Raw genomic sequence first — 27528 nt, forward strand, 5'->3', positions numbered from 1 at the left:
ATGTGCCAGACTCTTACTTCGTCTGTGCATTCAGGGTGTGCTTCGGTGGTATGTGTGCACTTGTGCTCTGAGCATACACCCCGAAGGAGTGTTTCATGTCTGTGCTCAGTTCCTACATGCATGAGTGTGTAGCACACACATTCAGGGATTCCTGGGGTGCACATATTTCTGCGAGTGGATATTGTGCGTATCACAAAGCTACTTGAGCTGGCTGTCTTGTACAGGCTGATGGTATTGTTGAATCTGGTGTTTCCTGGCAGGATGTTTGGCGAGTTTTGCTGGGCGCCTGTTTCCTGAGTCCAGTCTCTGTTTACAAGGATGTTGGAGCCTTTTTGCAGCACAGTATGGGCTGCTGACGCTGGAAGGCCCCCTAATCGCCCCTCAACTACAGGACTTTGCAGCTCAGACACTCTCTCTTATCTCACCCTTCCAAGAATTTCTCTACAAAGGCTGCTTATGTTGGAAGTGGGGTGGGGGAAATTGCCATCAAATAGCAGACTTTGTTTAATGCTCCAACCAGCAAGGCTGGAGCACAGGAGAATTCTGAGTATGGAGCTTGGAAAACGCAGCCTGAGCACACATTCAGGTTGCTCTGCTGACACTCAGAGGATGTTGAGCACTGACTTGAACAACACAGAGTACATAACAAACTACCCTTTAAAACACTCTGAAAAGCCAAACACATGGTAGGAGCTTTTAGACCAAATGGGCACTAAATAGGAGTGTCAGCAACTCAGCAGGGCACAGATAAACTTACTTGGATCAAAAAATGTGGACAGTGCAGGTTACAAAATTTGCTCTGACCGCTAATGTTACTGAGTTCCCATTACAATAGAAGGGATTATAAAGAAAAGGGGAAAAAAAAAAAAAAAAAAAAAAAAAAGACCAGAGGTATCCCTCTCTTTCTCTGCATTATCAACTGTTCTCTTGGGGACTGCATGTTTCTGTGCATGCAGCATTGCAGAATAGAAATATCTGTTCCCTCACTGATAACCGTGCAGTTTGGGGATCCCAATTTTCAGGAAGTTTTCTGGCAAACAGAAGTGTGTCTGAAGCCCAAGGACTGCTGGGAAGTCCCCTGGGGGCTGTGGCAGTTTGAGCTCTTCTACCACAGATTTCTGAGGGTCTGCAAGATCAGCTTTTATCACGGCTCAGACCTCACTGCTTCAGGAAACAACGTGCCTGCAGTGGTACATAGAAAAGCTGAGTGTGAAACAGGAGGATGCATGAAGCCACTGGTACTGATGCAAACCATCTGCACAAACCATTCATATAGCCACAACTCAGTTCTGAAGTGTACATGTGGCTAAGGAGATAGTAGGGAATGCAGATCCTTTTTCTGTGTGCCTCGCTCAGCAGGCTTTGAAATATTTGTCATAATTTCATTGTGACAAGCTGTGGCTGGTGGGACCTCAAAAGACATTAGTCACAGCCCTCCTCTATATACTGCACAACAAAACAGGAGGGGAAAAAACCCCTCCAATGGGTAATTATAAAACAAAACTATCACTAATGTTTAATAAAATCTTGGTATATTAATCAGAGCTGCCATGACAACGGAATGCACCAGGGTGTCTTCCTTAATCAACAGTAATAAAAAAATAAGCTGATTTTTACAAAAATATATATATTTATATATAAAGAAATATATATTTTTTAAAATAAAATAAAATAAATGGGGTTTGCAGTCCAAGAAACCCAGGAGCACATGCTGCCAAAATCCTGAAGACCTCTCTTAGGAGTGCACTTTCTCTGGCTTAGCGCCCATAATTACTCACTTTTTCTTGTGTTGTGAAACAAGCTTCAAGTACTGGCCCTGATAACTGGCAGAATTACTGTTTTCTCCTATAATCCTTTGAATATTTAGTACATAGCAGAATCCCCTGGCAAATGTGAGAATTCATTAGGGAATCCAGAGCATTCTCTAATATAAGTACTAAAGCCTGCCTTTATTTCCTTTTTCCCACCTAACTGCTCCAGTCCTTCCTGCCACTGACTTAAAAAGAAACCTACACATCCAGTAATATCAAGTGAAAATAGCTTCCATCTGATTTTCACTGAAAGGTTTACATTCACTCAGATTTTCCTACCCACACCTCCTAGATGTTCAGTATGCTGTCAGTTGTGATGAATATTTCTGGTTATGCACAGCCCTAGTTAAACTGGGAATAATCGTCTGGTCAGTACTGTGCGGATGTCACTGTGCTGACTGGATGAATGTTAGCATGGAAAGAAAGCTACAGAGCCATAAGTAAATGGCATAAAAACTGTGTGACAAGCCATTTGCCACCTTGTTCTACAGAAATTCTATTGTGTTGCTGCAAAAGGAGTAAATACTTCATTTTAGACTACTGAGAAGAGAGTCTGAGATTCTTTTCCTGACTTGGTAGTATGCTTTTATATACTCAGTTGAAAAGTCCTATATTAAGAGAGCTTTAAACTATGCATCAATTAATACTCACCAGAAAGACTCTGAGAAAGGCACAGCAGTGGCCTATATAGGAGAGCTTAGGTGTCTTTTTGCTAAACTTAAAATAATGGGGATACAGTGCAACGCCAGAGACAAGGTATTACCTATGCCTTGGTTTTTACACTGCCTTGCACATCTTTGTTCACAGTATCCCACCTTGGTTAATCAAGGAGCTGACCGAGTTTATGTATCCCAGTACTGATGTGGGAGGACTAGGAAAAAAAAAATAAAAATAAAAAATACAAGACCACAGTACATGACCTGCTCTTGCAAGCAAAACACAGTCTGTATGTACAAAGGCATCACTTTAGCAATATTGTGGCCCATAGACATTGCTATTCCTTCTAGGAGTAAGGGAAGGAGGGGCCAGCAAAGACCTACAAGGTCCAGTTCTGCTGTTGCATTTACTTGTTTGTTGGCATGGAGCTAAAAGACCACAATAACATCTGTGATTAAGCTAAGCAAATTGCACCAGAGATCTGATCCCATTTTGTCTGAAGCTGTTATAAACAAATGCGTTCTGCAGGGAGCTTAAGAACTAAGGAAAGACTTGAGGTGTTAAGTTACAGATGATTTGTTCCTCATAAAATCAAAAAAATTTCTCCTTTTGCTCTCCCCTGGGACTCTGCTGCAGCTCACAGACCCAGAAAAGCTGTCATGTGTCTGGACAAATTCTTCCAGCAGTTAAGTCCAGTTACTCCTCTCAAATATCCAGACCATTCCTCCTTGACCCCCTTCCTCCAGACCTTGGCACCTGTCCTCATCTCTACTTCCTTTTTGCCCAGAAAATGGAAGTCCTTGAAGCCGAGGCCTACCCCTGGCCTAACCACAGCTTCAGTGTCAGTGGGATCCTAAGAGAGCCAGAGCTGCTGCATTCTGGGCAGTTAGTCAGTATTGCCAGGTAGTAAACGTACAGGCTGCCTTCCCAACTTGAACACAGCACTGCCCTTAAAACAAGCAGCTGCTTCACCCACACTGGGGAGAAGGTGGGGGTGGGGGGGCGAGGGCACCCAAGGAGTTGATTATCTACTGGCTTTGCCATTAGCAACAGTCAAAAATGGGCTGGAATCAAAGTCCAGGATCCAATCCAAGCTCCCCTGAGCTCTGTGGAAATGCAGGTCTTTGAGTCTTGATCTAACCTGTGAGGCTTAGGCCTGTCTTTAGTAACACTCCTAGCAGCTCATCAAATTACTGGTTGTTCTGGGCATTCCCCCAAAGGAGTAACGGTCAGGCCTGCAAGCCCTATTGCAAATTATTGATTTTGTCTTTCTCTTCATATAGATGAATGATGTTCTGCTGTACACATATCCCCAGAAGGATGGCAAATACCAACTGAAAAACACCTTGGCTGTGTCAGGCATGAAGGTAACGCCTCATCTGTATTATAGCCTGGAATTAAAGTTGTATAGTGAGTTGTTAGTGCTTTGCTGGTTTATGTCTCATTTCCAGCTGAGTGCATGGGGACAGAGCAGATGAACCTGTTAGCAGGGGATTCCTTTGCCTCTTACAGAAGTAGAAGGAAAAATAATATAAAGCAAACAAATAAAAGATTATCTATAAGGTTGTGACTTAGCATTACAGTCTTATTCAGGCTGGTCATGAATAATGCAAGCCAAAATCAGATTTACTATCTGATCATGAAACTGGAGATGGAAAAGATTCATATCTCATTTTGTCCATTCTCCTCTGTCTCCAGCCAATATACGATCGTTCCCTACGACATATTCACTAGGGCTTAGGCTGCCTGGTTTTAAACTCCTGCCACTCCAAATTTACATAAGCTTTCATTTGTCTGTTTTTTATGTGCCCTTTGACTGTTTTCATCAAATTAATGTATGAAGCTGCGTTAATGGATTCAAAAAGTGATTAGCCCACTTCATGGAAAAAGGTGCATTGGGTGCTATTACATGCAGTAATATAGGCACAGTTTCTTATCCAGTAAATCCCTAAACTGCAGATTGCCAGAAACTGGACACAATTGCCCTGTACTCCCACTCCTTCCCTAAGCATTCACTGGCCTCTGTGCAACAGGAGATACTGGGCTGGAGAGGTCTGTGCTTCAATATATACCTCACTCCAGGAACTTATCCATAACTGTTCTACAGCCAATATGCCAAGTTGTATTTATACGAAAGAGGACTTGAAGTGGCAAGCCAGGAGCTTGGGGATGTAGGAAATATGCAAGATGAGAATTACTAATTATTAATTCTAGTAGAATGACACAAGGGGCGTTGGTGTGTTACGAAAATGTGGGAGGCTGACTTTGGATCACTCTGGAGATATCAACGTCTAAAACTAACTATGAGTGCCCAGTTGGGCAGGGAATTGCCAAACCGCTCCACCACTAAGTGGACCGGCGATGCAGAACAGGTACCTGTTAGGGTGCATTTGAAATATTGAGTCATTGGCATGATAGATGCATGTTAATAACAACACATGAATACCATAAAGTTTTGTTTCTAGTAGCTGCTGCTACTAGTAAGTGGCTAGCGCACCATATGGTAGAGAAAACATTTTAGCTGAGCTGTAGCTTTGAAGTAAGTTTTCACTCCTAAAGAGCCTTCCTGCAGACAGGCATCCACTAAACTAAAGCATTCTGCTGCATATGGTCTACCTGTTAGGAAGAAAGTTATTGCCGTTTCTTCCAGGAATAGCCAAGGCTTTTGCCCTGCTTTAACAACATGCTCTGACATTTGTTAGACTAAACGTTCCATAAGCTTGTCCTAATCAAATTCAGCCCTGATTCATACTTTATCCTTATCTTTATAGTAGGGCTAAATGGACTTTTTTCTGTCTTTAGCACCATTACCATATTGAAATACAGAACACTCCTCATTAAATCAGCAATACAACACCCTACCTGCCCATTCCTTCACTCTGAAGTATGAAACATGGCTGGGATGTCATAAATCACTAGGCATTGAGATCTGTACAATATACTAGCTATAGACAGTTTAACTCATGTCCACCTTCATGTTCACGGTACTTGTTTCTAGGTCAGCCGCCCAGTGACAGAAAAAGCCCAGAACATCTTGAAGATTGAAAACGATGAATATTGCCTGACCCTGTCAGCAAGGTACCGTCCATCATAAGTCTCCAGCTACAGCAGAGCTGAAAACATAGCAGAATTCCCTAAATTACACTGTGCAATAGGTAGATAGGGAGGTTGCTTTCTTATTTGGTCACTGAATTTGGAGCTTTCATCTTTCCAAGAACATTTGTCATCTGTGTGCTGTGTTCAGCTACCTGCCAAAGCCTGTCTGCTTCCTTTTATAACCAGCAAATCAGAAAATATCTGAGGTTTTCCTAGAGCTGCACACTCATTACAAACCCCAATATATACAATAATTACCCGCTTTCCGTTAAAAAAAGCAGGATATGTGCAGTACTTTTGTACTGTAGAGGGGAAACAACTGCTGTGCGTGTCCTTCATCCAGTGCAACTGAAGTTGGCATCTCTCAGAAGCAGCTTGGGATGTTCTGCCAGCATTTTTATATTGTTTCTCTGCCTTTCGTGCTCATATCAAGTCTGTGCTTAGTTAGCCTAAGCAAAGCATGTGACACCACTGGGAGCTGTGTTGCTTCGGTAGTGGATAGAATCAGGGCCTGACACTGAGACTGTACTTCTAGTAACAGAGTCAGCCTGAGCCTGACTCTTATCACAGCGCTGGGATAGAGACCCTTTGTCTTCTTTGTGTTGCTCATTTTGGGACAACCTGCCACAAGTCACCCAGGAACACAGACCATTTCCTCTCCCTCTCTGTGCTGCCTGGCAGAACTGATGAGACACCAGTTGGACAGCATGCTCTCCTAACCACGCTGCACAACACCCACAGCATGCTGCACTTACCAAATGGAGAATCAAGGACAGAAAAGCACCAGAAGGCTTCAAGCTTCCCTGTATCTCATATTGCACACACTGAGGTCCTGCAAACCTGCACTGAAGGCCAGTTGTTGACGATCACAACCCAACCCTTAATGCCTTACGCTTGCATGAGACAAGGCGAATGCAACAAGGAGATACAGCATGAGTGCCAGGGACTGAAGGCAGTAAAATGGGAATCGCCAAAGTTCACAAGTTAGCATGGCTGCATGAGCAAGAGGCACTATAAAGTCCTTACATCTCCCACTAAAAATGGCTTGCTCACCCGCAGAGCCATGTTCTTGGCTTGCAGTCAGCTGGTGATGGATCTGAGCACAGAGCCTTTATTGAGGAGGGCTGATACTGCTGTTACACCTGCGTTTGCATTTCAAAATTGTTCTTCTCGGGCACAGAGGTAACAGTGTGGTGCCCACATAAAGTACCAGAGCACCATGAGAAAGCACTCAGTGTTACCTCCCTAGGATGCTAATTCAGAGCAACAGCAATGGCACTGTAACAAATCCCATCCCAGGCCAGTTTGTGTTGCGCGGATGTCCCCTGCTGTCCAGGAGACTGTAGTGACAATTTGATTCTCTTTCTGTTTGTCTAAGCACATTGCAAAAGTATATGAGCCAGCACAGGGATAAATGACAGCTTAGCCTAAGGGTGCAGCCCAAAAATTGCACCAGGGACTGCATGTGGCAGTAGTGAATTGAGGTCCGAGTTTCTACAAAGTTCAGCAAAAATTCCTCTGAGCCTTCATGCAACCAATGAAATAGCTAATAGAGAAGAGGCCAGCGACAACTGATATCAATCATCTTACTCACCAGCAGCCAGGAGTTATTACCACATTTAGGCACTCTAGTAACCTATGATTACTACCTAGGGGTGTTTAACAGAATGGAGAAAAGGTTAAAGAGGCCAGTTAGATATCTGGGTTTTAATAGTAGATTGACCCTGTTATCTGTCTTTGACGTTTACATCACTATATGGGCCATGATTTTCTTTGTTTTTTAAGATAGATCTTAGAAATTCTCTCCGCTTGAAAATTAAGTAAGAATTAGGGAGAGAAAGGTTGAAGGACCACTTCAGTTAATGCTTTGCAGGCTGGGAATGTGATTTGACTGGAAGATACAGACTTTTTTTTTCAGATTTCTTAGAAATTAAAATTTGACAGATCTTTTACTAGTGACAAGGACTGACTAGCAGTGCCACTCTTGTCACAGATTATCTCCTACATCATAGCCCCTTGTCATGCAGAGGTTAACCTATGTGCATTATAGACACCTGCTCGGGAATCTCTTTGCTTCAACAGGCTTGTTGAATTTTACAGAGGCTGGTGTTTTTCACAGACAAAGTCTTATGCTCAGGGCACAGAGGGATTTTCTAAGTCAGGGTCACTGATTAATGCTGGCATTTCCTTTCTCCCTCCCTGCCACCCCTTAGTATCACAAAAGACAAGTTGTTCTCAGATGTCTTGTTTTGGTGGCCTTCTTGAGCTTGGTGTGAGAAAATCAGAGCTGAACAGCAGCTGACAATGATGCCACTGCTAATTTCTACAAGCAAGCCTAGTAGACAGCTTTAATATGAATGGCTGGTATGACTTGGGGAGGGGAGACCACACTGAGCTTCATCCCTTCCTGCGACTGATGCTGGGAGCAGCTACAGCTGTGCACAGTTTCAGACGCACAGTAAGAGCACAGTTTGGAGTCACAGCAGGAAAAACAACTAACACAGGCAGAACAGCTCATAGTCCTAACAGAGGGCTGTATCTGAGAATTAACAGACATTAACAGCCCTGCTGCTTTTCTGGGAGAGATGGACTGGCAGAGAAGTGCATGAGCTCCCTGCTTTGTCTAGGGTAAAGGGGGCATCTAGGGGCCAGTTTGGAGAACTACTGGCCTCCACGCAAAACTGCAACTAGAGGGAATGCTGAATTTCTTTCCTAAATCGCTGTCCTAGCCTCCTGCCAGGAGTTTGAAGATTGTTTGTGAACTACCTAGAGAAAAACAAAAATATTCAAATCTCTATCTCTGGGCCACAGACTTCTGCATGTCCCAACATGGAGATCATCCAAGCGTTCCACTGAAGAGATGAATGCAAATACACTTACTCTGAGCAACCATGCTAACGCTACATGCTCTAGATTGTCTATTAGCTAGGACAGACAAGACAGAAGAGACATTTCATATCACCCTATGTGATCTAGGACTGAACAACTTATAGTAAAGTCAGAGACTGTCTTGAAATATTCATGAGCACTTTGTTCATTCTCAGTCACAGTCCTAACCATAGATCTAAACTAATCATCTTGCTGAACAGGTGTGACAGTCAATTTTGCTCCCAGTCAAAGAAATACCAGTTGCATACCAATGCACTGGTGGGGAAAAGCAACCATTCATAAAGCAAAGCTCTTCTCTTCTGATCCAGAAACTGCTTGGTTCAATCCCTACTGTGCCTGGCATTGACTGCACTGCTGTATTTCATTCCACAGCTCTTGTTCAGAAAGGGATGACTGGTATAGCTGCATCAGCAGACACATCCCAGATGACTGCAAAGCTCAAAACACTTCCACCTTCCACAGCAACGTGGAGGTAAGAGGAAAATTTCAGAGGCTGAAAGGGGAAGGAAAAAAATAAATGGGGAGAGAAAGGAGAGGAGGGGAGGATATAGAAAAGCAGAGTTCCTAGTGGCAGGGCATTCTTACTATTCTCTTTTAAAAGAATGTGTCAAGCCTAAATGGCAAAGCTCATTCACAGTTCCTGGTTACCATACAATTTCCATAGGCCACCTCTGAAATGTTAATCACACAGTATTCTGAGGTCTTTGCTTAAATCTATAGGCATTTTATTGGAGAAAGAGGGGCAGAATTTGGTCCTACAGAGTAATTATCTTGGATGTTCTAAAAATAGCTACAAATTTTGCACGATTGTAAGAAAATGAAACTACCATTAGTTATGCTCACATCATACACATAATAAATTCACTGCCAGTACAAACCCCACCAGCAATATTCCAATTGTACCTCCACAGTTAATATATACTGTTGCTATTGCATTAATTTCAATTGTGCTACTCCCAGTTATAAAAGTAAATAATGGATTTGATAAAGAGCAAAAATGCTATGTAAGGTTAAGCAGAATCGTAGGGTTGCACTAAATAATGCTAACTGGAAAAAAAAAAAAAATGAGGGGCATTTTATTTTTAAAGACTGTATGAAATAAAAAATGAATTCCAAAAACAAAACAGAATACTCTTGCTGGCCTGAAGCTAATCTGCTTTCAAATTTTCAATAGGAAAAATTAACAATTCAGATGTATAGCAACCTAAAATATATTCTTTTCCAACAAATGAAAAAATAATTGCTTATGCAGCCCTGCTTCTGATTTAGATCTGAATATGTGCAAGGAGAATGTAATTTTTTTTTGTATCTAAATCCTATTTGCCTGCAGAGGTCCAATTTCCTCCTAGCAAAGCCTCCTAGCAAACAGTCTTTCAAAGGCACAAGAGCTTGCTTTACGTGTGCTAAACACTAAGCTGCTGTGAACCGGAAGCAGGGTATCCATGATATAATTTGATGCTGAGCCTGAGCTAATGCACTCAGCTTCTCAGCAAGGGATTATTAAATTAGGTTCAGTTCCACACTGACCACAGCTTCATGAGCTCAGAGCACCGGCAGAGGGCCCTGCACAACACCGTTGCCTGGTTAATGCCAAGAGATTGGAACAGTAAATGTACTTTCTTAAAGCTGGTTAGGTATTCAGATCAGCACTGGAAAACATGGATCAGATTTGGATTGTGTGGGGATAAATTCATCTTTGTGCAGATCATGGTTTGTATTAGAAGTGAAACAAGTTTTTATTGCTTTCTGTAGCATCTCTCCCCAACCCCAAGATGTAATGAAATAGTGAGCTCAGCCCTTTTTCAATTGAAAGCTGTGACGGTTTTTATGGATACTATTTCAAAAGCCATTAATAAAAAGATGGTCTTAACTCATGTTCGTACATGCAGTTTGGATATACAACGAATCAGATCCCTGTCTGATGTAGAGGAGTGTTAGTGAATGGCCAGTAACAGATCTACATCAATTTTTACCTGTTTTGTGTCTGGCCTTCACAGCACCACGTCCTGATTGGTCACAGTCTTTCAGCTCTGAAACAGCTGTATCTCATATATTAGCGTTCATTAAGAATTTGCGAATTTGGGGATCTTAGCAGGTGAAGACATACTGAAATGAGAGAAGCAGTGTATGTGAAGGATTGGGACTGACCAAGTGTATCTAAGAAGCGTGGATGCTTCTTGATTTGCTCTTGTTTGATTTTAAGCTAAGGGAAAGGCTTGGAATACCCTTGGGTGAGAGGCCTCCTACTTTGGTACCTGTGTCCCATGTCATGATGTGCATGAACTGTGGCTGTGACTTTACCCTCACCCTGAGACGCCATCATTGCCATGCTTGTGGGAAGGTAAGAGCTGTACAAACTCCTTAAGAAGGCTTTATTCACCCCTCTACTACACCAGCTGCTACTACTCTAACTTCGGCAAGCTTGTAGAAACATCAAGAACAGAACGTGACTTCTCATAAAAGACTTTTTTGCTTTGCAAAAGACAAATAAGTATTCAGGCTATTAGTGACTCTAGCAGGAACAATGGTAACCTTCCCTTGAGGGGCACACTAACCCCCAAAGGTCAGAAACTGGAAGGCCCACAGGATAATCATCACTGAGCTCAGCTTTTATATCTGATCTGCAGCTAGAACTACAGATGATGAAACAATACACTGGAAATAGAGGTTCTGTTTTGGACCAGAGCAGTGATCTAGTCCAGTGTCCTGGCCCTAACAACAGCCAGTAAAATTATCTTCCAAGAAAGGTGAAGAAACTCAGCAGAAGGGCATAGTTAGATCACTGAGCAAAGGGGAAAGCTTCTTCTGTGTTCCATCACAGAGCTGCTGGCATATGCCCTAAAGGCTGAGAGGATCTATAGCCTTTCCAGTGTTTTTGTTCCTGCTGCTTTCTACCGACTCTAGAGACTCGCGTTACACACATAAACCTAAAGTCTTATTTGAACCATGGCTATCTTTTGGCCTCAGTGATATTTTGTTGTTTCAAACTCTACCGGTAATTTTTGCCAGTATGAAAAAGCATTTACTTCATCTTTCTCCAATTCCACGAAGAAAATGAGTCTGTACCAGCATAGGGATAGCAGTAACATGCAAGCTTGCTTTAGAAAACAATGTTACTAACAAAATTATGAAACCAGATGTGATATTAGAGTGGTCTTTCTGTACTTCACTACTAGAGAACATGTAAGTTCCCATAGAGATGATCATAGCAATGGCGTGCAACTAAATTCAGTAATAAATTTTGATTTGGATTACAACACTGTAAATGTAAAAAACGTAAAAAGCAGAACAATCACAGTTAAATCAATAGACTTGTCCTAATTTACACACATTTAGCAGAGTCCTGTCTGCTCCACTATCCATCTTCTCTGCCAACAAGCTCAGAGAATTCGCTTTGTTAGTGTACGTATATTAATGTAAAAATGACATTTACTCGCATCTCTCCTTTCTGAAATAGATTGTGTGTCGAAATTGTTCGAGAAACAAGTACCCTATGAAGTACCTCAAAGATCAAGCAGCAAAAGTCTGTGATAGCTGCTACATGGAACTGAAAAAAAGAGGTAAGGTTCCTTCATACTTGGCAAAATCACTGCCTGCCTGTGTAATGGGGAAAGCGTCAGGATTTCCCTGCCATGTTGTGTTTTGTTACAGGAGATTTCTCACTTCAAGCATGAGATATGTTTATTGAGTTCCAGGAGTGACAGACTGTATGGCAGCTGAAACTGTTTTAGCAAGCCAGGTTCTCAGAGGGCTCCTCTGGTCCTCTGATAAATCAGAGTAACAGTAAGGAGTGCATGATGCAACCATTACAGTTGATAGCTCTTTCCCTGTCATTTCTAGTGAATTATGCATTAAAGCAATGGCTTTACTGCTCCTCACTCTGTCCTCATCCAATGCAATAGCTTTTACAACTAGAAATGCTGAGGGTGACATGCAGAGTCACTAAGAGCTTTTCTACATAGGGAGTTAATCTGGTTACAGATTGATGCATGAATTCAAAGCAGAAGAGCTGCTCCTAACTAGAACTCTGTGTATTACTTTTCCACAATATGAGTCCCCTGTTCTGTTTTAAATGCATATCCAAATCAAAGATAATTTGAAAAAATATACAGAGAGAGGTTTTTGGAACAAAGAATGAATAGAAAGTAATATTCTGACACAACTATTCATGTAGACAATCCCTGAAAGTAGGTGCTTTCTACTATCAAGACTAAAAAGGTAGGGACAATGCTGTGCTTCAGTAAGAGCTTCCAGGTAACATGTGTTGCCAGAAATGAGATCACGAAGAGACGTACTCAGACAACAGCACTGAAGCATTATCCCCTGTTGCAGGGAGTAATGGAGCTTGACATGGAGACAGAGCAACTGTCTTGCATGCACAGAGCTCAAAGAGAATGGTTCATTTAGAAAGAATGTCCCATTAGTGAATTTATCCTACAGAGGTGTCACAGAACACAATCAGAAGGAATAGACGGCAAAGATATTTGCTTAAAACAAGGAAGCAAGTTGTGTTTTGTGCTTTGTCAGCTTTCTTGCAAGCTGCTTCCGAGTAGCTGTAGGATATTACCATTACCCTAGGGTGCCATGAAACCCACCAAGCTAACCAGACTTAAAGGAGTAATTTGAGAGAAAAGCTAATATAAAAATTCACCAACTCTGGAGTAAGCACTACATTTTCCTAACCGTTTGCATTACTGTATCATGTCTCTTACCCTTAGTCTTATATGTACCAATTCATCCATTTCCCCCTTCCCCTTCTCAATTTTCTTAATCTTGCAGAGCGGCCACTAAGTGTGAGCTTCCCTCCAACTTCATCCAGGTGTTCAAGCAGTGCCTTCTCTGTCTTCCACAACATTCATTACTCATCTTTCAAGAAACAAAAGAAGATCCCTTCGGCTCTTATGGAGGTAGGACCAAGCTGCCTGAGAAAAGGCAAGGAACTTTAAGAGTTGCATGCTGACACTACAGCAGCAATGTTTAATCATTTATTCTATGTGCAGTGGGCACAGCCCATGCCCTGGTCTACTTTCATCATGCAATTATATTTCATACTTTTCATACCAGTGTAGAAAGTTTCAAACACAAAAAACTCTTAAGCTCTGAAGATACCCTGGATTAGAACAGCTTACTTTAATCTTCTCATCAACCCATGAAGTCTTTAGAAGGCTAGGAAGACCTCAAGGTACTAGGTAGTTCAACAAGGCAGGTCACACGATGACAAGCGTCAACAGAGAATGATTTGCTGTTGACCAATAACATTTTATGACAGAACCTTTGCTTCTCTTCAAGAGAACTAAAATATCACTTACTTTGGGGAACAGAATGTAGTCCTTGGCAAGCAATTAGTGAATGCATATGTTTAACCAGTTGCGCTCCCCACAGCTCAAACCAAACTGTCTAAAATAAGATGGGTAAAATCTGTAATCCCACAAAGGTAAATAAGCAAACTTCCCACCAACTTCAGTGGGGCCAGGATTCCACTAGCTATGTTAGTTTTCTTTCCATGTTAGTTTTCTTTCCAGGAACAAGATGCCAGTCACGTTCATGTAGTCTGTCTAGCTAAGCTGCCTACTGAACCTGAACACAACAAGGTGCTTCCATGTCACTGAAATCAGCAGGCATTAATCATTGTGTTAATGAGAACAGGGTGCAGGTGTTTTGCTGAACTCTTTGTACAGCTGAGTCATGGGAATTTCTTGAGGTTTATTTGTGATGAGCTGAAACTGAGCCAAAGATGCAAGCATGTAATACAAGGAAAGAATTATACAAATTCAGTACTTCTGTAAGAACTGGCAGAAAAGCAAAATTTCAACAGGTAGGAAAAAGGTATTGCCTTTCTATCCACAAGGAGGCAGCACATGTTTATTAATACGAACCGTTTCACAATAGTCTTAATCCGTGAGCTTTTCCTAATTGCTTTGGCTGAGTCCTGGAACCTCGCCTGCTCTGCTACAAAATACCACTATGATACTACTCAGTCCTCTATTGCGTCAGTGTTATGAAGGCTGGGTTTGAATCTCTTCCTTTTGTTTCTAATCCAATATCATCCCAGTTTACAACTGTAATGAATAATGTATACTATATTATGTGTCGATGTAGATATAGTTTCATCCGCTCAAAGATCTGCATGTTTAAGATCATTAATGACTTGAATCTCAAAATACCTCTGTGAGAGGGGTAACTTTCCTCAGAAACAATATTTCACAAACGAAATCAAGTCACAATCAAGTGAAGAGCATAAATTAATATAAATCCATTTCAAATATACCCAAATCTTAAAGGTGTTCAGCCATAAGACTGTCCTTCCCTTCTGGAAGCATATACTTCTAATATAGAAAAAAAAAGAAAGGGAAAAGCAGAAGGGAAAAGCAAACAAGAGAGGTGAGAGAGATGAGAAAAAAGGGAAAAGTAAAAAGAACCAAAAAAAGAACCAAAAAAAGAACCAAAAAAAGAACCAAAAAAAGAACCAAAAAAAGAACCAAAAAAAGAACCAAAAAAAGAACCAAAAAAAGAACCAAAAAAAGAACCAAAAAAAGAACCAAAAAAAGAACCAAAAAAAGAACCAAAAAAAGAACCAAAAAAAGAACCAGTTCAGCTTCTTAGAGCACAACTGCAAATTTGCTCTCCTCAGTAACTTGGCTGCATATTTTCATCAGTGTTACTGAGAACTAAATTTAGCCAAAAATCTTCAAACAGTAAAAGAAGAACAGTAATCTAATGCTTATGTTTTTTCTGTCTCCATATTTTTAACTGTCTACTTATGGTTTCATGGGCATAGACCTGGCCTTCTGGTGTTACGTGAACACGCATATCTCAGAAGGAGAGAAGCCTTTGCCATCACAAATCCTGATTTCTTCCACTCTGCTCCAGGTGGCAGCCTCAGGAGAGGGAGCTACCATCAGTGGTTATCTCAGCAGATGTAAAAGAGGCAAAAGACACTGGAAGAAACGCTGGTTTGTTATCAAGGGCAAAGTCCTCTACACCTACACAGCAAATGAGGTATTGTGCAATCTAACCTGGAATATTTTTCTGACTGTATTGCTGAGTTCCCTCCTTTACTCCCTACATATAGCACAAGTAAACGTGAGAAGTATAAACAGCAGTTCTCATAACTGCCTGCCTTATAGAGTTGGTTCTAAGAAACTGTAGGCTTAGTCCCCAGGGGTGTCTTTAGGCAAGTGGCCCAGCCACATCCCCAGCTGCACGCTGGCAGCCCTCTTGCACAAACTGCTCTTCATGACTTCACTTTTTGCTGTTCACGCTATTATATACTGCCAGCCTTAGTCTACGCATTTACACATAAAGACTTCAAGGACCTTTGGATTTCTCTGGTGTGCCAGAGAAAAATCTGCCAGATTTTTTTGTAGATAGATGGTGCTATGATCCATTTCTGGTGGGAAGGAGAATATTCTAGTTTTGCAAGCACAGATAGGACATATGAGTCCTACAAGTATTGACAGTGAAAGACAGTATATAGATGTGAGAATACCACTTTCTGTATTGGCCTGTAACCTCCTCCTTACAACCAAGGAGGCTGGGTATCAATTAGAGAATTGTAGGTATTGTATCTACTACCTTAGCTAGCAATGGTTCTGAGAGGGCTAGGAGATTTACTGAGCAAAACACATTTCCACATTTGCTAGAGGTGGTTTTTGTCTCTTCCCTGTCCCTTTTCATATTTTAATTTCTTCTCTTTTGTGAATAGCTGCAATGCCAATAGGTTTTAAGCAATTACGATGCGAAAATCGGTTATAATCGATGGGTTTCATAAATAGAAGCATAAAACAACTGCTTTTGCTGAACAACGGACATAGACTGCGAGACCTGCAATAACAGCAATATCTGTTTTTTTAAATGTTCAGAACACTTTGCAAGCATCAATTATTTAAACCCCTCATCACCACTGTGAGGCAGGAAGCATCATTATCCCCTTTAAATAGATGGGGAAATCAAGGCACAAGAGAATGCATGATTTGGCCATGATCACAAACCAACTTATTGATTGCTTCAGTAATGTTGCTGTATAAGCACCTCTTCTATTTTATTTTCCTGCTGATTTCCTTTACAGTTAAACCAAATTAACTTCAGCTTGATTTTTTCCCCAAAAGTACTGCAGTCTCCGTTGATTTCGGCTGGAACTCAGCAGTTCAGACCATTAACACCAAATTGCATGTTTGATACATTTACCTTATTCCTACTGTCCTTAGAAGTGATCACTTCTGGTTCAACAATATGGAAAAAAGCAATGGATGGCCAATTACACTGTGCATTCCCAGTTTGCATTATAGCTTCTGAGAGCAGAGGCAAAGGCAACACACACATCTAGAACACGTTACCTAAATAGAGATAGTGACCAAAACTACAGCTATCAGTAACAGCTAAACTGCAATTCAGTTAAGGCTCATTGTTTTCTTTTACCTGTACAAAGCAGTGTCTGGCAAGCAAAATTCATGACTGTTCCTTGGGAATAAATTAATAATGAACTGCATTACCCACTCATAAATTTTCAGGCTGCACTGTTGACAGCAAGTGTGCCGTCTGAGATGGTGCAGATTTATGAAAATGCTGCTAGGGCTATGAAGGAAAATGAGAAAGATACTACTGGCACTCAGTAAATAAAAATGGTCCAAGGGAACATTACCATGGCTCAAGCCTTCAGAACTGCTGCTGTACTGTCCCACACTCTCAATAACCTCTGGTTTGCCTCCTGGATTGTTACATCAAAGGTGTCCATCAAAGTAATGGCTAAGTTGACCTTTGGATGGCCATGAAGAACTGGCCTTTGAGAAGTGTTATCTGATTTCAGGTCTCAGGTAGACTGGATGAACATTTGAGGTATGCTGGCAGTGCCCCTGTCTAGGTTAGGATATATCCAAGTCATTAAGAACCACTGCAGAAGAGCCACTAGACCAGCAGAAGATTCACATTACTGTTTTAGTGGCCCTATCAGACAGGGGGGTTGTCTCACAATAGGGCTTTCTGAAAGAGTTCTCCAACTCCGTCACAAGCCTTCTCTCTAAACTTTGTTTCACTTCTTGACTGGTTTCAGGACAAAGTTGCCACAGAAAGTTTGCCTTTGCTGGGTTTCACCATTGCCCCAGAAAAGGAAGAAGGAAGTACGGATACAGTTTTCCACCTCTACCACAAGCAAACCCTGTTTTATAGCTTCCGAGCAGAGGATAACAATTCAGCACAGAGGTATGGAGGGTAGACTTACACACTAACTGATGAGTATGTCAAAAGCTTATGTAGGGCTCTTCCCTCTCCTTCACTTCAGAATGCCTTCCATTACAGAGGAACAAGTAGCCTTGAGAGTGTTAAGCCCAATTAAACGTGACTCACCTGGGTGACATTAAAAGTCTATCTGGTGCTTTTCAGTTCCTCCAGGAAGGACAATTTGCTCCCTTGTTTAGGTGAAAATAAGGAGGCTGAGTCTCAAAAGTCATGCCTAGAAGTCTCTCAAATGTGATTATCATAAAGGAACTTCTCAAACCCATTTATCCATTATTTATCCATTTATTTATCCATTTGCACAGTTTGCTCTTCAATGAGTAATTATTTAGATTTCACACTTTATTGCTACTGCTGCTGCATAATAAAATAATTATGAAATTAGTGAGAAAAATGCCAGAATTTCAAGACACACAGGAAAGTAAATGAGTGTTTATGGGAGGTTTTGTTGTTTTTAAGCACACTTCAATGTTTTCATCTTTCCCAGCCTAAGAAAGCACAAGAAAGAGAGAGTGTGCAATCTCTCTCTGAGATTACACAATGAAGTAGTGGCAAAGGTCACACCAGAATCCAAGAGACCTAGTGCCCAGGTCCCTGCCTTAATCACAAAACTACAGTTCCTTATTAGAGCCGGGATGGGGAATACAGTCCTGTTTAGACTTTGCATTCTTAAAAAGCATATTTTTAGAAAGAACTGTATGATTTTATACATACCACTTTTTCTTTCTTGCCCTTTTTTCAGGTGGATTGAAGCCATGGAGGAAGCATCCATATTATAGCAGCAATGGACTTGGAATAAATTCTCAGATTTCTATAAGTTCCCAGCAACCCTTTTCTGTCTTACAAAATTGACCAGTGTATTTCAGGCAAACCAGCTACAAAGACTGGATCTGAACTGTTTCCAGATTTCTGTTTTTGCTTCCTCTTTCATCCACATTTTTGCAAATGGAAACTAAAATAGCGAGTATTTATGGTCATCTTTATGTCTGTGCAAGTTCAACTTGTGCTATAAGCATCTCCTCTGATCCCACAGTAAACCAAGTCTAATGTCAAGACAAGAAAATACATGAAAACACTAGCTGAAGTAAGTAACAGGCTCAGTTTTACTTACTCTAGAGCACTATCATCTTTCATTGTGCTGGTTTTCATGTCTACCGTGAAACAAGAAACAATGTAGTAAACAACAAATACTCATTTAAAGCACTTTATTGGCTTATTGAACTACAGCTTCATATTTCATGTTTCCAAGGAGTTCTGTGGACTGATTTACCATTCGTCCATTAACAAATGTCAGCATGAAATTGTGCCCTGCATATGCTAAACTGCTTCCACAGAAAGTGAATGAACAAATCCATACAATCTACCATGGTCTACCAGCACTCTACTGGCTATGTTCCAGGATAACTACTTGCCAACAATTTCTAATTTTACACAGATCCTTGTATAATTTATTTTAAAGGGTTCAACTTCTTAATGCTACAGCACTTTGAAATGCACTATGGTAGCTCTGCAAATCCAAATGCTGAATAACGTCACTTCTCCCTAAACACTGCATCAGACTCAAACACAAAGTATATTTTTAATTTATTATAAACCTACAGACAGTTTTTATTTAATGCTAGTCTGCTTAGTAGTGTTAGACTTTTATCATCTATTTAAATAGTCTATCTTTATTTTCAAAGTCCCTGTTGTTTCTGCTGTTCTGGTTATGAAAAATGTCATCAAAAGTTCAATACATACAACCAGCATACAGTTTGAAACATGCTGGCAGGCTGAAAAGCACTTGCGTGGACCTACTCTGACCAAGTGCTTTGGAACTCCTGTGGCTAAATGTATTTTATATCAGACTGCTGTTGTGCAATTACACTTCCAGGGCTGGAGTATCAGCAGCCAAGTGTCAGCACAGCATCTCTGAAGTCATACTGTTTAACACCAGATGAAGATTTAGCTCTCTGGAGTTTGAGGTTTTTCCTTTTTTAAAATAAGGCTGAGAAGTACTAATGTTATAATCATTGCAATAAAATGATTTTGTGTCCTATATTTGACATAATACTTGACTAAGGACTAGAATGGCATTTATGATTAAAACATATCTTTGTAAAAAAAATACCATGTTCAAGAATTTACTTACATTAAAATACATTGCAGGGTTTTTTTTTTTTTTTTTAATACTTTCAAGTTCCCTTTCTTCAGTGAGTTGCATAGAAATCTGAATTTTTGGCTGTAATAGGTGTTCAAATGATATAGATAGTTCAATTTGTCACCTGGAAAACAAGTTTAAAAACAAAAACAAGCCTACCACTAAATAAAAAGTTATATTGATTTGGGGGTTTTTGATACATTTGAGTCTGACACTTTCATAAAGCACAGATTATCATATGCATAAAGAAACTAATTATGAGAAAAGTAAAACTTTTGATTCTTTTGTTAATGGATGAACACCAATGTTAACTCTTTGTTTCATGTTAGAACTACGGCCTTGCTACCAATAGACTATAAATGTTTTTTTTCCCCTTACAAATGTTTTGCACTGACAAAAAATAAAGGAATGTTAAATACAGAGTAAGATTTCTAACCATGGTCTCAAACAAAACAAAACTGCACTACAGAACAACAGTATTATGAAGATTTAGGTGCTGATATTTAGTGACTGTTGTATGAAGTTTTGAGTAATAGGCAGGAAATGAATACATGAAAATATTTTGTTGTAAAAAATAAGACACTGCTATTAAACTCTGTTTTAAGTAATGTGGACAAATAAAAGAGGAAAATATAACTGCAGTTCTACAGGCTTTTCCTTTACATTATTTTTATCTTCTTTAATTCAAGCTCTTCAGTTCCAGTACTGCTATTTTTAACAGACACTCAACTGTTACTTGAGTCTGATACTCAGCACCTGTAAACTCAACCACCCAAAGACCTTAGTTCCTCAATTTAACCAATTCTGAGGACAAGAAGAGGCAGGGGAGACACAAGATGTTTCACTGATTATGCGAGCCTTGGAAATAAGAGATATGGGATCAAGCCACTGAGGTAGCATAGAGTTCCTTTTTTGATCACAGTTAAACCATGAACTCTGCTGTGTTAAATTCCCCATTAGTAATACACGGTGGGTTCCTGCTGCCTCACAGGAGTGCTACAAGGATAAACACAGTGAATGAATGGACTGACGCATTCCATTAGTAAATTCTAAGAATCTTTATAAACATCTAAGAGGATAGCTCACCTTTCTGACAACAATATGCCAAGGAACCAGAAAAAGAAGCCAGCAGCAGTCTTTGATTTAAAAAAAAAAAAAAAAATCCAAATTAATTGTCATTCGGGGAGTCCCAGCAGAGACACCATAGCAAGGACAGGTCTTCAAAGGACTCCCTACCTAACATACAAGTGTCAGATTTCTAAAACTGTATTCTTTATAGAGTAGGATGCTTTCAGTGTAACAAGGCAAAAGACAGCCAAGTAACGTTAGCCAAAGAATACATCCATCATGTTTTAAACGTTTTACTGCCACCAAGAGAACTATGCCCTAGTCCATAGATAACCACATCTGAAGAGAAAATACTGTATCTTTCCTGTGGATTTAAAAGTTCACTTCTAAAATGCTGTAACTCCAGCCCTACTATCCCTTCATAAAGAAAAAAAACAATTGAACATTACTTGTCTCTCATTCTCTTTTCTACTCATTTGATCAAGGATGAAGAATAATCCCACATACTCCCATGTCTGTGTTAGAAGGAGAGACCTAGACAAGGAAAAGATGGGGAAAAAAAAAAAAAAACCCAGCAACAACTCAAGTCTTAAAAAGATCTGGTGTTTTAAGAAAATCTTGCAGTTAAAAATGTTCAGAAATGATCCAGAATTCATCTTCAAAATACATTTTGAAAGCCATTCAACCAATAAGGCTGAAAATTTGCTGTGTTAGGTCTGCCAGATGTTAGGATGGCTTGTTCAAAATGCCTAGTATTACCAGCATTAGAGGATGAAGCTGCATCAAACTGATAAAATTCAACATTGTTGGAGGCTGACAAACTAAGGAAGAGTATCAAATTAGAAGCTAGTAGCAGAAGTCTTGTAGTAGAAAGGTTTTAGACGTAATTACTGTGATCAAGTGTTTCAGACCACACTGCCTTTACCCCTGTAGAACCAGCCTATCTGTCAACACCACTTCAGTCATAGATAAATATAGTATCAATTCAGCACAAAGAGAAAAGAAATTGAAAATGTCCTCATAATTTCAGTCTGATTTTTAATCTAATTTGAGCACAGCTAAGCATCAAAGACAGAAGAGATCTTAATTTCAGAGTTAATTCAGAGTTTCCTTTTAGAAAGTTTCAATATCTTAGAATAAAGGCATTTAAACATTGTTTTCTGTACGCCCTTTGCTAACAAACAGCTCAGTATCATTTCTTCCTAATCTGTAGCTAGTATTACTCTCTCCCTCAAAAAAATTTTTCATAAACCTTCATAAACGTTGCTGAAAAATTCTGTAATAAAGCACAATGTGCTAGCCATTCAGTCAGGAGCTCAGATGCAAATTGATCTGTCATTCCAGTGATGTTCTACTTTGCTAACTGTTGAAAAGCATTAAAATGATTAACAGTTATTGGCAACTAACCTTTAGATCTATGTTACAGTATACGTCTATTTAAAACATGATTTTTAAACAGTTCTTGTTATAATCTTTTTCCAAATCATATAAGTCATTCAGAGTTGGCGAGTGTTTAAACACTGCAAGATCCCATGCCACTGTACCCAAGCACTGCAGGTCTAAAAACCGCTGGGACTACTACTTGTCCCGAGCCGATCCTGGGTTGCCTTTATGAAGGAAGAGCAACACAGAGCTATGAATATCAACAGGTCTTTTCCAGTTTTTATGCTGCTTTGGTGCAGCGACAGAGGTAACTTTGGCTATAACCACTCAGGGAGTATCATTGCTTGTGAAAGTAAAATAGCAACAGTACTAATGTTCACTGAGGGGAAAAGGTATGCCCTTGGCACCGTGTGAGCCTCCCGCGTGCCATACTTAGAACACTAGCCTAACTTAACAAGTTACTTGAGAACATTTCTGATAGACTTTTCTGTATTAAAAAGAGTGAGATCCTTCAGTTTGGATGATGCTGAGACACCTCTTTTGATCAAGGTTTGACTAGAAAGCTTCTGGACTCCAGGGCAGGTCCTACAGTCCACTTCAGAGAGATCCAAGTAAAATATTAAAAAAAAAAAAAAAATCTTTCCTAATACAGCTCTGTTTCACAAGTATTCTGAAGGACTTCTTTTGTACAGCATAAAAGCAAACACCAGAAAAACTTTTAAATTATTATGAAATAGCATTGCCATTCTTTGTCATGGTTTCCTTATAATATTATCACTAGATGACATGGGCTTTGGGGTTTTTTTGGATTATTTCTAATAGCTTTCTTCCAGAAAAGTGTTGCAGCTTGTTTCTAACCTGTATGCTTTGGAAAGGCATGGAATACATATTAAATAAATATGCTCTGAATTTTTTCATCTTTTTATTTGTAATACTACATTTTTATGTCCTTTCCTCAGTCTTATGTAAGTTAAAAGAAACTACAAGGTCAGTTTAAACTGACTAGTAATTGTCTGTAAAGTTTTTCTTGTCACATACTATATACCACCTCATCAACTGTCATACTTGCCAGCAGACAAGTGTCATCTAATGGAAAGCACCACAGGAACTACTTTATAGATTTATATTTTGGGGAAGGGTTAAGTTCTTGCAACGCTCTTGCTTTTTACAATCCTCAGTGTACAGTAATTGCATACTGTTCTTAAAACCACTTTTTATAAGTGTTAAATCTGTTAATAAAATGTAAGTTTCACTATATTTAATAATTAAATACTAAAATGGTAAACTGTATTTCTAGATTAGTCTGTGGGATTTCACTTCAAAGTATAGCCACTGTGTGATAAACACCAATGATTTCTTAGATCACTGAAGTTTCACTTCCTGTAATCAGAATAGAAGTCCCATGGACAACAGAAAGCAACAATAAAGTAGGTAGAGCAAGACTGCACAAACACTAGACTTCAGCTGGATCTGAAACACAAGTTTTCCAAGACCTCATTGAGGTGTCAGGTACATAATACTTTCCATATTCCTGCATGACATCTAGAATTTCTTGCCTTTCTTCTGATCTTTTCTGTCTGAAAAAAAACTGCAGCATGCTGGCAGGCCTAACAGAGCTGCAGTCAGTGTGGAACTTTGCTGCTGAATAAGATCTCAAAAAAATGTATCCATTTGTCATTATTAGACATTGGCAGAAATCAGCAAAAATTCAATGGATAGCCTTTGTATATAGACTGCTAAATCCATCAGCTTGGATAGTAGTTGATTCAGATTCCTGATACTTCATTTCAGTGCCCAACATTGCCTTTTTCCCCACAGTGGAGAGAAAAAGCAATTCTGAAAGTGTTTAACCACATCAAGGGAAACCTTACTTAAACTTCGGATTGCCAAGAATGGGTGTTTTACCTCAGAAGTCGTGGGGCTGCTCTGCATGTTCCTTAGAATAAAACAAGTCTTTGTTCTACCTTTCCTTGTCTCAAATATTTTTAGATGACAATTCTGCTTTAAAAAGGTCAGTCCGCTCGTGCTTTCAGAAAGCACGAGTTTGATACTGTAACTCAGCATCAGGTAAAAAGACCATGGCCAGGTATACATCTGAACAAGCACACAGTAATTATCAACTATGCAATGACTCCAGTACCAAAATGAAGGCCATCAAACATGGCATGCTGGTGCTTAAGGCAGAGCGGGCGAGCTCTGATATTGTCAGTTAGATGGTGGAGAACAGCAGCAGCTACTCAAGCTCATGAAGAATAAGTAGGTCTAATGGCGCTATAAACATGTCAGTAGTTGCTCTGGCATTTCAGCGTAGAGGGAGATCACTGTGCTCTCTTACAGCTGCCTCAATATCCTCACAGAGTAGTCTCACAGAGGACAGTGTGTCCTCTGTTACTTCAAATTAAATTGGACTATGCTTATGCTCATGGGTTCACTGGCAAGGTTTAGATCAAAGGCAAATGCCACACACTGAGTAATAAGGAAGAGCCAAAAAGCTTAAGAGTTTGTCCTTGTACGTTCAGGAGATAAGTGTTAACATATAGGATATATCAGGTAACACACAGAGTTTTTTTTTTAGGATGCGCCTGTTACTCCCTGGAGCAGTTCCACTGCACAAGAGTACTGCAACTCAGGCCAGTGCATGAGTATTGCGAGCCCAAGGAATCACTCCTCCCACTTTCCATAATAAAACAACTGCATTTCCAAACAAACCAATAAAACTATTCAAAACTCACATCAGAGTGAGATTTTGCTGCAGTCCACACAGCGCAGGGCAATAACTTCAACAAGTTCACTTTTGCCAAGAGAAAAACGGAGGAGAAATGAGGTCACGAAAACATAGCATGGAAGTCATTAGCTTCCCTCAGTGCTGGCCAAATATACATAAACCCTATGAATACAAGGATCAAGTGCATATACATCTAAAATCACCAACTAACACTTAAAAGAGAAATTTAAATAGTATGTGCCATTAACAAGGCCAGTTTATACTACTAGAGTTTTCTCAGTCACTTATAACTTTGTTGAATTTATATTTAGGCTGAAATCTTCCATGCCAGACACCTGCTTTGGTCATTATATTTTTCTAGAAAGTTTCAGGAAGAGTGCATAAAGATTTTAAATACCTGAAATGACAGCTTAAAAAAGTTCAACTGGGCTCCATAATACTGCTAATCCCAAATATTTAAGATGCATGAATAACCTTAAAGTTCGCTTTTATTTTGTATTTCTTGGTCTGCTCTGACTTCCAGTCCCCCCCCCGCCCTTGTCCACGATATGTTTTTACTGCCGATGTCACCACCGCTGTAGGAAGAGGGTTTTTTGGCCTGTGGCTTTACACTCCACATGTGCACAGCAGTGGCTCTGCGTGTCCAAAGCAAGTCTTCCCTCCCCACGGGTTTGCACATCCCCCGCCTCACCTCTGGCCCCTGGAGGACTCAAGCTCTTCTCTCAGGTGAGGGGCAGCTTCACAGGGTCTCTTCCCTCCCCAATTTTATACGGCGTCTCTGAAGGGCTTTTTTTCCTCCTGAGGCAGATGTCCTACGAAGCGGAGGGACAAAAGGGCCCTTGCTATCAGCAGGGCAGCTTGAGGAAGGACATCGCTAAGCTGCCTTCTGCCCGCGGCTAGCGATGAAGAGCAAGGAAGGATCTGAGAGCTCCGAGAGCAACTCGGCCCTAGAGCAAGCAGGCGTGAGCTGGGTGCTCAAAAGACCCCTCGGCTGGGGCCAAGCAGCCCCACACCCGAGGCGCCTTCAGCCCCCTGCCTGTACTCGGCGTAAATGGCGGGGCCCCGCCCGCGGCGGGCACCTGTGGGGGAGAGCCAACCGCCGCCAACCGCCGCCAACCGGTCACAGCCGGCTCCGCAACGGCGGGAACCAGCCCACCGCGCGCCGGAGCCGCCGCCGGCCCGCAGGCCGCTGGGCACCTGCGCTACAGCGCGTCCAAGAGGAGCGGTAAGCCCCGCAAGGGGGGAGACGAGGAAGAGGAGAGGCAGGCAGGGTCGCCCGAGGGGGCGGCGGGCGGGCAGCAGCCGAGGGGGCGGCGGGCGCCGGGCCGCCCCCCGCGCCGCTCCCGCCTCGCTGAGGGCAGCCGGCCAGTTACCGGACCGAGGCTGAGCCTGGAGAAGGGGGAGGAATGACGCCTCCCTGATTGTTTAACGTTTTCTTTGTTTCTTAATACCCAAACCAGTAATTAAAAGCTTGTTAACTGGCAGTAAATCTAATTCCAATTCACCGAGGCAGGACTTCTGCCAGTGACACTGGCAAAACAGCCTCCCTCGTGAACAGCGAAAGGTGCCTTGAGCCCCAAACGTGAGATAGGATGTAAGGAGTTTCCTTGTTCCCTACGGAAATCAGATTCTCACCATAATCGATCTAAAAGCATCTTCAAATACATGATACAATGAATAGACATATACTAATAAAATCAAATGATGTATAAAAACTTTTATGGTTTACACATGGCAACAGGACAGAAGTTTATTACCAGTTCATAACTGGTGAGAGAGAAGAAATAAAATTTGAGAAGGAAATGCTTAAGTATGACTAATTATTACTAAAGAAATGAACTATCATGGAAGAAATCTCAAAGCAGCTACAGAAACTATAGCTTTCAGAAACTATATGTTAAAGGGGATCTTGTAGCGTGCAAAGGTGGAGACCTCCACATGGACATGAGCAAAGAGACGGAAGAAAACCATGTCACGACTGTTCACCTTTTATCATCTTGCTATTACTATAAGGCTGCCTTTATGTATGGTAGACAGCTCCTCATGTCTACTAAACCTGTCCCAACCTGCCAAGCAGGAAACAGAGGGGAAAGCGGCAATTTGCCTCTGGCTCTGGCATTTGCCATGCTTCCTTTCAGTCAGTCAGGTTTGCTGATAAGGGGAGCAAGAGGAATTTGAGAAAACGGAATGAAAGAAGATGGGCAGTGACTAGAAGAGACACCGCAGAATATATAACCATTTGTTATCTTTAATTTGGTGTATCAAGTCGGATTTTTGAGTCATAATATTTTTCAGCAATTATTAACTTTAAATAAGCCTGCAGGCAAGATGTTTGTCTCACTATAGCACTGATGGTATGTTTGTGTCAGCTACTTCTAGAGGCATCCCTAAGCAGTAATGATAATACATACCAGCCTATTATTACCACAACTAATTGTTTGTGAGCTGCGGATTTAACAGTTCTGAAACTTCAAGTAATTATGTGGTCTTGTATTAATCTCCTTAACAGAATTCAGAATGTGTTTTCT

At 40.8% G+C, this 27528-nt stretch overlaps 1 protein-coding gene and 1 long non-coding RNA gene across 4 annotated transcripts in view; one reads left to right on the forward strand and one right to left on the reverse strand.

Moving 5' to 3' along the window:
- FGD5 (FYVE, RhoGEF and PH domain containing 5) overlaps window positions 1–22201 on the forward strand; it is a 122112-nt gene extending 99911 nt beyond the window's left edge. For both annotated transcript variants that reach the window (XM_068907665.1, XM_068907666.1), the window contains exons 13-21: window positions 3752–3835; window positions 5467–5546; window positions 8826–8925; window positions 10657–10794; window positions 11911–12013; window positions 13233–13360; window positions 15324–15452; window positions 17503–17651; window positions 18427–22201. In XM_068907665.1, coding sequence (XP_068763766.1) covers window positions 3752–3835; window positions 5467–5546; window positions 8826–8925; window positions 10657–10794; window positions 11911–12013; window positions 13233–13360; window positions 15324–15452; window positions 17503–17651; window positions 18427–18463 — 948 coding nt within the window. In that variant the 3' untranslated portion in view covers window positions 18464–22201. The remainder of the gene's footprint in view (window positions 1–3751; window positions 3836–5466; window positions 5547–8825; window positions 8926–10656; window positions 10795–11910; window positions 12014–13232; window positions 13361–15323; window positions 15453–17502; window positions 17652–18426) is intronic.
- Window positions 1–26054, reverse strand: part of LOC138061017 (uncharacterized) — a 156923-nt gene extending 130869 nt beyond the window's left edge. The window contains exon 1 of one of the 2 annotated variants that reach the window (XR_011134589.1): window positions 25692–26054. This is a non-coding gene — a long non-coding RNA (uncharacterized lncRNA). The remainder of the gene's footprint in view (window positions 1–25691) is intronic. The other variant, XR_011134588.1, reaches the window with a different exon arrangement.
- Window positions 26055–27528: the final 1474 nt, after the last annotated feature.

This window comes from Struthio camelus, chromosome 14 (genome assembly GCF_040807025.1).
Source record: "Struthio camelus isolate bStrCam1 chromosome 14, bStrCam1.hap1, whole genome shotgun sequence".
In the NCBI taxonomy this organism is placed as follows: Eukaryota; Metazoa; Chordata; class Aves; order Struthioniformes; family Struthionidae; genus Struthio; species Struthio camelus.